Raw genomic sequence first — 14034 nt, 5'->3', positions numbered from 1 at the left:
TTCAGAGGTACATGGTGTACTTTTACTCCCCTACATGTATTAAACCCCTTTAGTTACTTTACAGATGTGGATGAATGATGTGAAATCTAATCAAGTGTTAAATCAGACTTTAGTTCCACCTGGAGTAAATCCACCAGCTACCCTGCAGTATACAAAGTCATTCAAACTAGCTGCACCTTTACCAGCTTTGAGAACACTTTAATGATCAATCATTATAAAACATATCATATCTATTATTCTGAAATGGACCAATCTGCACAACGACTACTTTTACTGTCGCTACTTTCTCTATATTTTGATGAGAATACTTTTCTACTTTTACTTGAGGAACATTTTGAATGCAGGACTTTTACTATAACAGAGTATTCCTACACTCTGGTACTTCTACTTTTATTCAAGTACAAGATCTGAGTACTTCTACTTTTATTCAAGTACAAGATCTGAGTACTTCTACTTTTATTCAAGTACAAGATCTGAGTACTTCTACTTTTATTCAAGTACAAGATCTGAGTACTTCTACTTTTACTCAAGTACAAGCTCTGAGTACTTCTACTTTTACTCAAGTACAAGATCTGAGTACTTCTACTTTTACTCAAGTACAAGCTCTGAGTACTTCTACTTTTAATCAAGTACAAGATCTGAGTACTTCTACTTTTACTGAAGTACAAGTTCTGAGTACTTCTACTTTTACTCAAGTACAAGTTCTGAATACTTCTACTTTTACTCAAGTACAAGCTCTGAGTACTTCTACTTTTACTCAAGTACAAGTTCTGAGTACTTCTACTTTTACTCAAGTACAAGCTCTGAGTACTTCTACTTTTACTCAAGTACAAGTTCTGAGTACTTCTACTTTTACTCAAGTACAAGATCTGAGTACTATTACTCAAGTACAAGATTTGAGTTCTTCTACTTTTAATCAAGTACAAGATCTGAGTACTTCTACTTTTAATCAAGTACAAGATCTGAGTACTTCGACTTTTACTCAAGTACAAGTTCTGAGTACTTCTACTTTTACTCAAGTACAAGATCTGAGTACTATTACTCAAGTACAAGATTTGAGTACTTCTACTTTTACTCAAGTACAAGATCTGAGTTCTTCTACTTTTAATCAAGTACAAGATCTGAGTACTTCTACTTTTACTGAAGTACAAGTTCTGAGTACTTCGACTTTTACTCAAGTACAAGTTCTGAGTACTTCTACTTTTACTCAAGTACAAGCTCTGAGTACTTCTACTTTTAATCAAGTACAAGCTCTGAGTACTTCTACTTTTAATCAAGTACAAGCTCTGAGTACTTCTACTTTTACTCAAGTACAAGTTCTGAGTACTTCTACTTCAAGTACAAGTTCTGAGTACTTCTACTTTTACTCAAGTACAAGTTCTGAGTACTTCTACTTTTACTCAAGTACAAGATCTGAGTACTTCTACTTTTACTCAAGTACAAGCTCTGAGTACTTCTACTTTTACTCAAGTACAAGTTCTGAGTACTTCTACTTTTAATCAAGTACAAGATCTGAGTACTTATACTTTTACTCAAGTACAAGCTCTGAGTACTTCTACTCAAGTACAAGTTCTGAGTACTTCTACTTTTACTCAAGTACAAGTTCTGAGTACTTCTACTTTTAATCAAGTACAAGATCTGAGTACTTCTACTTTTACTCAAGTACAAGCTCTGAGTACTTCTACTTTTACTCAAGTACAAGCTCTGAGTACTTCTCCCACCTCTACATTTTCCTGAGCCGCCATCATCTTCCTCATCACCACCATCTTCGTCATCATCATCATCACTTTTACCCCAATGCACCCTTTCATTTTCATTTTCATCCATATCCATCTATTCTATATCTTGTCATCTTCTTCCATCAACCCCTCTCTTGTTTATGATGCCCCCTCCCCCAATTGACCATATCTTCTAACACACAGCCCAGCTTTTCTTTCTGCTGAGTGTGTTTCTACTTCACGGCTAACGACAAACTAAATCTCCTGCTGAATTGTAAGGAGTGTGTTTGTCTTCCTCTACAGAGAGACCCTGGCTCAAGATGAGTCACTATAGGACCCATTTCTGAGACGCTGCTTAAATATAATCATAAAGCAAGAAACGTCAAATAAAAAGCAGTTTTCATCTCTGAGATTAATTAAAGGTCCACCTATTATGCAAAATCCACTTCTCCATGTCTCTTCTACATCAACATGCGTCCCCTCTTCTACATCAACATGCCCCCCCCCCCCCCCCCCCCCCTCTGTGGAAAGACACTCTGAAAGTTTCAGGAACAAAGATTCTCTCTCTTTTTGATCCATTTCTATAAAAAACTGTTCTGAAAATGAGCTGATCAGATTTTGGCCACTTTATGATGTCATAACGATGTCTTGGCTTGTGTAACCATTAGCCAATCAGCAACCAAGGTAACCCCCCCCCCCACCTAATCACCTGAATCTCCTCCTAGAGCACCATTGAGTTCTTTCTAACCAAATGTCTCTCAGAGGGGCGTGGGGAGGGGCTCCTTATATTCATCTAAAGCAGGGGTGTCAAACTCTAGGCCCGGGGGCCAAATCCGGCCCGCGACTTCATTTGATGTGGCCCGCAAGAGTTTGCAAAGAATATAATACGTTTATTATACGTTTACATGCCACTTTACAGAAGCAGGTTGCCCATAAACTATATGTCCCACAATGCATCTCGTTTTGTGACATGCACACCGAAGAGATTTGCAATTATTTGCCCTGGACTTCTGCTTTCAGACGTAGTTAATTACTAAGTTATTACCCTATCCGATAATAATCCAATTCAGAGGCAATAATGTCATATAATACATTATTTTATATATATTATATATTTATATATGTATATTTATATAGTTACCACCGGCCCTTTGAGTGCAACCATAATGTTAAAGTGGCCCGCGATGAAATTGAGTTTGACACCCCTGATCTAAAGTAACAGACAGAGAATCAGCACTTTGGAAACAGGGCTGAAACAGAGGGGATTATGGGTAATGCTGCAATGATCTGTTTGGTGTTTCAGCCAATCAGAGACAGGTTCTGTATGTATCTGAGACCTGTAACATATTGATGAAAAGCAGTAAAATAGTTGACCTTTAATTTTGGAGAAACCGTGAAAACTGCTTTGTCCGTGTTTTCAGTTTTGTGTAAATCCAAGTCTATGAAAGCAGTCCTATAGGTGTGTGTACTGTGTGTGTTTCAGTGTGTTTGATTTGCCTCTCGGGGCGCTGTGCTTCTGTCCTGTAGGTGTTGTATAAAGACAGTTCAGCCAAGGGAACCCCTGTGGTGTGTACCCCAGAGATGGAGCGAGTCAAAAGGAACCAAGAGAACATTAGCTCGGTACCTCCAGAAGAACCACCCGAGAACATATTCTACTTTCAATATGTTCTCCCCACGTTAACCCTTTTCTAACTGACTTGTCTCCCGGCTCTAGTTAATTCTATTAATTCTCTCCACTTTTTAAATGTCTTCAAATAGTGTGCACATCATCGCTGCTGTGCTAACCTTTCCTGTTGTTAAAACTACTCCACTTCATCTTGTCCTCTCCTGAAGATTGGGATGTCATCCTGTGCTCTGTTAATCCTTCATCCTCTCTGCTAATTCATCTGTCTGATTCCCCAGTGTGTTTGTCTCTCTTACCACACCCTTTGTGCTGTGGATGCTAACGGCTAACGTGTGACGGTGTCAGGTTTCAGCCGCTCACTGTGTGTCCTCTGCTCCTCCAGGTTCTGTACTCTGACAGTTTCCGTAAGCAGGTCCAGGGCAAGGCCGCCTTCGTTCTGGACACACCTGACATGAGGCGCGCCAAGGAGAGCCAGCGCATGATTTCAGGAGTAAGATATTCTCTCTTTCCTGTTGTGTGTTGGAAAGGTTTTTGTCAGAGGTTGGAAGTAGTGGAGTACAAATACTTCGTTACTGTACTTACAGTAAGTACATTTTTCTGGGACCAGTACTCCACTACTTATTTTTCTGACCACTTTGACTTCTTACATTTTGAACACAAATACCTACTTTCTACTTCTTACATTTTCAAAACAGGTTTGTTACTTTAGTTTGAATCTGCATTTAATTTAATTTATTCAAGCACTTTTCCGAATGCTCAAAGCGCTAACATTACAAATTACACATATCAGACATGTGTCTTGCCCAAGGACACAAAGTTATGGGTACTTTTTACTAAGTACATTTCAAAGCCCATACTTCTTTACTTTTACTTGAGTAAAGAAGTTTAGTCAGCACTTCTACTTTCACCAGAGTATTTTTAAACACGAGTATCTGTACTTCTACTTGAGTAAAGGATGTGTGTACTTTTGACATCTCTGGTTTTTGTGCATGTAAATGGTCTGCAAAGGCTAAAATCCCACAGTCCCCTCCGGAGGGCGAATCATGTTGACACCACTAACATATTGTACGTGATAGGCTAAGGGGCGGGACATCTCTAAGCGGTTGACCAATCACAACAGAGCTGGCCAGCTAACCAATCAGAGCAGGCCGGGCTCTCAGGCCGGGCTTTCAGACAGAGGCTGAAAAGAGGTGCTGCAGCCCAGACAGTATGAGAACAATAAAGAGCTTTTTGAACATTAGAGCATGGAGACATGTAGAGACACTACATACTGATATACACCTGAACATCAGCAGGAGAGGACTCTTTAAAGTAGAGACACTACACACTGATATACACCTGAACATCAGCAAGAGAGGACTCTTTAAAGTAGAGACACTACATACTGATATACACCTGAACATCAGCAGGAGAGGACTCTTTAAAGTAGAGACACTACATACTGATATACACCTGAACATCAGCAGGAGAGGACTCTTTAAAGTAAAGACACTACATACTGATATACACCTGAACATCAGCAGGAGAGGACTCTTTAAAGTAGAGACACTACATACTGATATACACCTGAACATCAGCAGGAGAGGACTCTTTAAAGTAGAGACACTACATACTGATATACACCTGAACATCAGCAGGAGAGGACTCTTTAAAGTAGAGACACTACATACTGATATACACCTGAACATCAGCAGGAGAGGACTCTTTAAAGTAGAGACACTACATACTGATATACACCTGAACATCAGCAGGAGAGGACTCTTTAAAGTAGAGACACTACATTCTGATATACACCTGAACATCAGCAGGAGAGGACTCTTTAAAGTAGAGACACTACATACTGATATACACCTGAACATCAGCAGGAGAGGACTCTTTAAAGTAGAGACACTACATACTGATATACACCTGAACATCAGCAGGAGAGGACTCTTTAAAGTAGAGACACTACATACTGATATACACCTGAACATCAGCAGGAGAGGACTCTTTAAAGTAGAGACACTACATACTGATATACACCTGAACATCAGGAGGAGAGGACTCTTTAAAGTAGAGACACTACATACTGATATACACCTGAACATCAGCAGGAGAGGACTCTTTAAAGTAGAGACACTACATACTGATATACACCTGAACATCAGCAGGAGAGGACTCTTTAAAGTAGAGACACTAAATACTGATATACACCTGAACATCAGCAGGAGAGGACTCTTTAAAGTAGAGACACTACATACTGATATACACCTGAACATCAGCAGGAGAGGACTCTTTAAAGTAGAGACACTACATTCTGATATACACCTGAACATCAGCAGAAGAGGACTCTTTAAAGTAGAGACGCTACATACTGATATACACCTGAACATCAGCAGGAGAGGACTCTTTAAAGTAGAGACACTACATACTGATATACACCTGAACATCAGCAGGAGAGGGCTCTTTAAAGTAGAGACACTACATTCTGATATACACCTGAACATCAGCAGAAGAGGACTCTTTAAAGTAGAGACACTACATACTGATATACACCTGAACATCAGCAGGAGAGGACTCTTTAAAGTAGAGACACTACATACTGATATACACCTGAACATCAGCAGGAGAGGACTCTTTAAAGTAGAGACACTACATACTGATATACACCTGAACATCAGCAGGAGAGGACTCTTTAAAGTAGAGACACTACATACTGATATACACCTGAACATCAGCAGGAGAGGACTCTTTAAAGTAGAGACACTACATACTGATATACACCTGAACATCAGCAGGAGAGGACTCTTTAAAGTAGAGACACTACATACTGATATACACCTGAACATCAGCAGGAGAGGGCTCTTTAAAGTAGAGACACTACATTCTGATATACACCTGAACATCAGCAGAAGAGGACTCTTTAAAGTAGAGACACTACATACTGATATACACCTGAACATCAGCAGGAGAGGACTCTTTAAAGTAGAGACACTACATTCTGATATACACCTGAACATCAGCAGAAGAGGACTCTTTAAAGTAGAGACACTACATACTGATATACACCTGAACATCAGCAGGAGAGGACTCTTTAAAGTAGAGACACTACATACTGATATACACCTGAACATCAGCAGGAGAGGACTCTTTAAAGTAGAGACACTACATACTGATATACACCTGAACATCAGCAGGAGAGGACTCTTTAAAGTAGAGACACTACATACTGATATACACCTGAACATCAGCAGGAGAGGACTCTTTAAAGTAGAGACACTACATACTATTATTAATCTGAAATTAGCATGATATGACATCCTCTTTCATTCCTATTATTTATGTGTTCTCATACAGGATAAAGCTGGTGTTCTTAGCATTTTCCTTGTCAACAAATATTAACGAAAGACCACAACTAACAATGTTTACAGTCCGTCTCACAGCTGTTTCTGATAATCCCTACCAGTCAGTAGATAGGCTCAGAAATATCAGGAACCTAACCCTAACTTTTGGTCGTCAACATCATCTTGATTGTTTTACTTTTTTTTAACCGTAACCAAGATCTTTTGTTGCCTTAACTCAACCGTAGTTTCACAACGATAGTTTTGGACTCAAACAGGAGTAAATATTGAATCTGTTAAGGGCTATTTTTTAAAACACAGCTGCTGCTCTAACAAATATCTCCTGTCTGTTACTCTTAACTGTGCTTTCCTCTTCCAGGTGAGATACCACGAGGACTTTGAGAAGAGTAAGGGCAGCTTCACTCCCACCAGCACCGACCTAACGATGGAGCGTGTGAAGAAGAACACGCAGGAGTTCAGCGACATCAACTACCGTGGTATCACCAGGAAAGTGGTGGAGATGGAGAGGAGGAGGGCCATCGAGCACGACCAGGAGACCACCACCGGTACACAAACACACCCACTGTCAAGCAAGAGAAACATTTGTGTAGAAACTGGCTCATATAAACGGTTTAGCTTGATTAAAGAACATTTCATCAAATCATTTCAAAGAGCTTTAAATACATTTTTTGCAAATATTGTAAATAATGAGAAACCGGCGCACATTTGATACAAAGACTGAGAAATATCCAACGCCACATATTGAAATGTATGATTTTAAATCTTTAAATGTGACTGTCTGTTCTCAGATCTGCGTGTCTGGCGCACAAACCCCGGCTCTGTGTTCGACTACGACCCGGCCGAGGACAACATCCAGTCCAGGAGTCTGCACATGATGTCAGGTGAGAGGAAAACCTTAAAAGAATTGTTGAAAGAGATTCAAAGAGATATTTTCCAGCCATGGCTAGTATGAGGTAAATGTTACACCTGATCTTATTGAATGAATTATTTTACATAATCTTAAAAACGGTTCTTACCTCTGATGTTGTTCAGTGCAAGCTCAGCGCCGCAGTAAGGAGCACTCCCGCTCCACCAGCGCTCTGAGCGGCCTCGCTGACGAGAAGTCTGAAGTTTCCCTGGACCCTGAACACCACATGTCCCACTACAGCAACGGCTTCATGGCGTCCTCCACGGGTAAATGCTCCCCAACAATACTGAAGACAGAGTATTTTTACCAAACACTTCAGACCCACACGCTGCAGTGGGAAGTAGTGAAGTACAAATACTTTGTTACTGTACTTAAGTACATGTTTCTAGTATCAGTACTTTACTCCACTACTTATTTTATCTGAAGACTTTTTACTTTTACTTCTTACATGTTGAACACAAATACCTGTACTTTCTACTTCTTACATGTTGAACTCAAATACCTGTACTTTCTACTTCTTACATGTTGAACACAAATACCTGTACTTTCTACTTCTTACATGTTGAACTCAAATACCTGTACTTTCTACTTCTTACATGTTGAACTCAAATACCTGTACTTTCTACTTCTTACATGTTGAACACAAATACCTGAACTTTCTACTTCTTACATGTTGAACACAAATACCTGTACTTTCTACTTCTTACATGTTGAACACAAATACCTGTACTTTCTACTTCTTACATGTTGAACACAAATACCTGTACTTTCTACTTCTTACATGTTGAACACAAATACCTGTACTTTCTACTTCTTACATGTTGAACACAAATACCTGTACTTTCTACTTCTTACATGTTGAACTCAAATACCTGTACTTTCTACTTCTTACATGTTGAACTCAAATACCTGTACTTTCTACTTCTTACATGTTGAACACAAATACCTGTACTTTCTACTTCTTACATGTTGAACACAAATACCTGTACTTTCTACTTCTCACATTTTCCAAACAGGCTGGTTCCTTTAGTCTGAATGTGTGTTTGGTGGCGTGATCATTATTATTTAGAGTCATTGCGTGCCTATTGATTTGAACACGATCCGTGTATCCATCATTTCCTGGTCTTCTCTAAAGAAGAGGGACCAATGAAAACGTTGTCATGTTGCCGTTGGTCACCATGGAAACATTCATTAGCTAACAATGACATTATTGTTCTATTAATATAAAGGGAGGTCAGGTACTCTTTAAAACAGCTGCTAGTTATGGGAACTTTTTACTGAAGTACATTTCAAAGCCTCTTTACTTTGACTTGAGTAAAGAAGTTTAGTCAGTACTTCTACTTTCACCAGAGTATTTTGAAACACCAGTATATGTACTTCTACTTGAGTAAAGGATGTGTGTACTTTAACATCTCTGGTGATTGTGTTAACGCTGTGTGTCCCTTTGTTTCCTTCAGGTTACCAGCATGCTAAGACAGTGGAGCTCCAGCAGAGGTCTTCCTCAGTCGCCACCCAGCAGACCACCGTCTCCTCCGTCCCCTCTCACCCCTCCACCACCGGGGTCAGTAACACACTCACTACTTAATGGATCAATAAGTTGCTTGTATCGTGGATCTGAAACTTTAGACACTCAAGACATAACCAAAGATATAACAACATATCAGACGCACTGCTGATTGAAGGAATTATTATATGCTCTATGCTCAATAACACGCTGCAGACAGACATGTGCACACTCAAGGTCTCTTTAGATAAACTAAGTGATGAAACTCACTAGCATGACGTCCAACACATGATCCTATCATATAGATTATTTCAACACTTGTTTTAGTCTTTTTATGGGATTTGTTGACAATAAAAAAAATAAAGAATATCCCCCTCCTCATGCTTTAAACTCTTGGAGCTCTCACAGCCTCCTCGCACTCTTTACACATGACTCTGTGTAGCGGGTCATTTGTAAATTAACATAGAAATGTGAATCATTTTGTTTATATGGGTTTAACTACATAACACTCAAAATGTCAACATGACACCAAACATTCCCTTGCTCTATAAAATAAATAAATGAAATAATACAAAAAATGTACATAAAAAATGCAGAAAGATACATTAATGGAGAGATCTCCTATCATGCTACTTGTAGGCACATATTACGGGTCTCAGATCCCTGACACACTGGGGACATATTTATGGATAAAAGATATCAAAAAGTGCATTTTGCACGATAGGAGACTTTTTAAGAAGTTGATGAAAATTGGTTTTCATCCAATAATATTGCATCTTTGCAAAACGGCTCAATAACATAGATCAGCGTATAGCTCCAACACTCACACTTCTTTACCCTCTGCAGAAAACCGTGCGTGCCATTTACGACTACGCGGCGGCCGACAGCGACGAGGTTTCCTTCAAGGACAGCGACGTGATCGTGAACGTGCAGGCCATCGACGAGGGCTGGATGTACGGCACCGTGCAGCGCACCGGCAAGACCGGCATGCTGCCCGCCAACTACGTGGAAGCTATCTAAAGACAAAGCCCGCCCACCGACCCTCCAGAGAAACACATCCACAGGCTTTGGTGCAATGTGTAGCCTGTAGTTTAGATCTGTGTATTTTAACTGTTATCTTTCAAATGCTGCTGCTGCCCCTCCCCCCCCCGTTACCTGTGGATGTGACAAAAGACCCATTTAAACATGTCTGATTATGCGTGCCTTACAATTGAGACGCCTCGGGAAAATCACTCACTTTGTATATTTCAATAATATTTAATATATATAAACCTCTCTTTGTTCAGGATGTGTTACCCGAGCAACGGGTTCAAATTATGCCTGTAACTAAGGAGTCAGTCACTCCTCCATGATGAAACCGCTCCTGAAGAGTGTGTATGAGAGCCTCAGTCTTCCCTCCTCTACACTGAAGGCTGGCCACTAGTGTGTGTGTGTGTGTGTCTTCAGATTATACAGGTCCTCTACCTTTTGATCCGTAGCTAATAAAGCACACCAAGCTCCTGCAGCACTCTGACTCCTTTCTTTGATTCTAAACTTAGACCCCTGGTGTCTTCTTCTAATCGTTGTATTCACACTTCATTGGGATGGATGGGTGTAGCATTTAAAGACGTCATTATATATGTAAGGGATAGTGTGCGGCGAGGTTTTCTGTAACTTTCTCTTTTCGGTTAAGCCATCATGAATCCAAAGTATTGTGCTCTCGACAAATATAGAAAAAATAGTATTTAAAAAGTGCTCCAAGGTGTTTTCTTACCAAATAAACGAATGTGTGTTGACGTTAAATTCTTTCTGCGGATTGTTATGACTGCACATAGTCCCTTGATCCTCCTTAACAACGGTCCGTTCTCCTTAACAACGGAAATTAACAACCTCTAAAACAGGGGTGTCAAACTCAAATACACAGTGCCCCAAAATAAAAAAATGGGTACTAGTGGAGGGCCGGACTGGTTCAATGTTTATTGCAGAACTTATTGAAATGAACTTATTGCACATATTAAACCTGGAACTAACAAAGCTTCAATGATTGCCTATAAAAACAACATTAAACATTAAATAATCAGTTCATTCATTTCTCATGGCTCTATCTGCAGCTTTTACAGCGTAATTTCTTATGATTACATTTTCCCACAGGCCAACAACAGCTTCAAACTATTTCCCTCAAAGAGAAACCAAACATGCCCTGTTGTCGTGAGAGAGAAAGTGCAGAAGGAAACATCCATTAAACTCAGTGTGCTGCTCTGTGGTGCTAGTTCAGATACTTGGCATCTCATCTTGGGTGCAAGCTCATCAATGTTTGGGCTCAGGCTGTGAGCTGAGGAGACCCTCAGGATGGAGTGAAGGTGTGCGTGCAATATACCGGCGGGCCAGATCTAATAGTAATTAGAAATTATCCTGCGGGCCGAAATTAAATCCACCACGGGCCTGATTTGGCCCCCGGGCCTTGAGTTTGACACGTGCTCTAAAATGTCCACATTGACCAATCGGAATCGAGTATTCAGCGAAGCCGTGTAATACTTCAAAAATATTGTATAAAACTTGTTTCTCCAATCAAAAATGCAAACACGTTTATATTAATCAGAATCAATGAATTTATTAACATTTCATTTAGAATTAAGGACTTATACAGTATTTAATGTATTGACTTACGTGCATTACATTACAGATTACTTACTACCTTTTATGTGTGACACTTATTAAAGACTTACTGACGTTTATAAGTATATTGTGGTTCATTAGAAAGTTAGACCCTTTATTCATTACATTGTTATTTAACTTGACATTGAATGAATCACTAAATCTGTTTCACAGCCTGGCATTGAAGTCATTCGTCATAACACACTTTATAAAAGCTTCTTTATTAGAAAGTGGTGACAGAGTATGAGCCCACATCACAGTTTAACTGCAGGCATCTTTATGGTGACGTGAAAAGGCAAACGTGTGAATTTAACAAGGCACAAAAAACACAAAATGATCGGCACCGTAGACTGTTCATGTAACACAACACTTTATAGAGGCTGCATCATCAGTAACGTCAAAAGGCAATAACGAGAATTCATCCAGGCACAAAAGGATATTTTTACTCATGTTGCTGCAGCGAGTCGACTATCCCGTGGCCTGCTGCGTCTTTTTTGGCTCGAAGTACTTTGGGAAAACTGGAAAAACCTCATTCCTCTTGTCAGTTACAGTTCAGTCGTACTATAAATTGTAATATCAAAAGGTATCTCTAGCGCTCTGCATCTTCCTGGCTTTTTCCTGCCCGGTGATACTGATACTATTCGGCTCACATTGGGTCACCTCCCCTGCTGCAGAGTGAGTAATCCGGCCCGCTGCTCGTACTGCTTCTGATTGGCCTGTGAGATCTTTGCAGACAGATCCACGGGCTTCTCGAAGAAGTTCACCAGCGCCTGTTCGGTGAGCAGCGACGCCAGAATCTGAGCGTAGCTGACCGTCCAATCGCTGTCCGACGAAGAACTCCCAGCATCCTCGGGGGTTTGTTCTGCGCTGACCTCCGACCCCTCTGAGCTGTGTCTCCGATGTTCCACCTCTCCGATCTGCAGCACCAGGCTGGTAACCGTGGCGATGGCCTGGAAGAGCTCGTTCTCCACCAGGTCGCCGTGAAACATGCTGTAGAGCGTCTTACAAAACTGGATGAACTCACGCTGTGGAGGAGAAAGAAGAAGACTTTTTACTTTGAAAGATTCATGAGGGAAGTCTTAAAACCTCCTATTGTCTTCGTTCCCCCCCCCCCCCCCCCCTTACTTTGGTGCTCGCGGTCGAATTTGACCGATCCTGCTTTAACTGCTATTACATTAACACAAAAAACATTAATCATCACCAAATTTCATTTAACACCCTTTCAAACTGTAAATATTGTATCAGACTACTGATATACATGAAACACTGCAGTATATACAAAGAACACACTGAACATGTATTGCGTGTGCCAGGTGTGATCCATGTGGGGGGATGGGCACATAAGAGCGGGAAATGTGTCATTGTTCTGTCAGATTTGACCCAAAAACAACAGGAGGGTTGAAAATCTTTATTCTGGGAATTGAAAAGGAAAGGGGTTTAAAGGTCAAAGATGGGTTCGGTTGACAGTAAGACAGGGACATGTGTTGTCTGGGGATGCAAAATGATTGAAAGAGAAGGATGAAAGGAATATAAAAAGGTTAGAAAAGTGTCAAAAGAACTATAATTCCACGGGAAGAGTAGGGGTCGAGGAATGTGAGAATCTGGTTAGGGGTCAAATATCTGGAACATCCTGCAGGTCCGCTGCAACTCTGACTACTTTTAAATCCAGGCTGAAGACTTTTCTTTTTGCTGCTGCTTTTAATTGAACTATTCACATCTCATGTTTCGAATGTGTTTTACGCTCTTAATGACATTTTTGTAAAGCACTTTGAATTGCCTTGTGTTGAGAAGTGCTATATAAATAAACTTGCGTTGCCTTTCTGAAGAACACTTTAGTGTAAGATAAGATAAGATGGAACTTTATTTATCCCCTTGGGGAAATGCAGGCGTTTATAGCAGCGAGGGTACGAGTGAAAAACAGGATTCACACAAGGTACACATAAAGACAAATTAGAAGTAAATGTTGAAACAAGATATCACAGTGAAACGTTAAGCATTTGAATGAACAAGATATTTACATTAGTGTGCAGTAAGGGCTTCAGTGTTAATGTATTCATCATTAAAAACAGAGCAGACAATGTTTTTATTGCACTAGCGTTGTTTAAAAGTGTCTTTTATTAATAATAATAATAATGAGGAGAAGGAGAACAATACAATATTTCTATTATACTATTTCTATTATTTTATAATGTATGTTGCATTGTTGGAGGAGCCTGGGATTACAGATTAAACCATCAATGGTATTAAGCCTTTCCCAGCATGCATTGGGTGAGAGGTCGGTCTTGAGGAGTAACCCATAGCGCCTG

General features: G+C 40.1%; 2 protein-coding genes across 3 annotated transcripts in view; one reads left to right on the top strand and one right to left on the bottom strand.

Moving 5' to 3' along the window:
• neb (nebulin) overlaps positions 1-10594 on the top strand; it is a 101000-nt gene extending 90406 nt beyond the window's left edge. The window contains 7 exon segments of the mRNA XM_079666316.1: positions 3246-3338; positions 3725-3832; positions 7042-7228; positions 7472-7564; positions 7716-7856; positions 9048-9151; positions 9941-10594. Coding sequence (XP_079522442.1) covers positions 3246-3338; positions 3725-3832; positions 7042-7228; positions 7472-7564; positions 7716-7856; positions 9048-9151; positions 9941-10114 — 900 coding nt within the window. The 3' untranslated portion in view covers positions 10115-10594.
• Positions 10595-11658: 1064 nt separating this feature from the next.
• tbc1d8 (TBC1 domain family member 8) overlaps positions 11659-14034 on the bottom strand; it is a 33869-nt gene continuing 31493 nt past the window's right edge. For both annotated transcript variants that reach the window (XM_079666317.1, XM_079666318.1), the window contains exon 20: positions 11659-12753. In XM_079666317.1, coding sequence (XP_079522443.1) covers positions 12385-12753 — 369 coding nt within the window. In that variant the 3' untranslated portion in view covers positions 11659-12384. The remainder of the gene's footprint in view (positions 12754-14034) is intronic.

This window comes from Notothenia rossii, assembly GCF_949606895.1.
Source record: "Notothenia rossii genome assembly, chromosome: 2".
NCBI lineage: Eukaryota > Metazoa > Chordata > Actinopteri > Perciformes > Nototheniidae > Notothenia > Notothenia rossii.
Note: the sequence above shows the minus strand (reverse complement) of the source record. Positions and strands in the feature narration are given on the sequence as shown.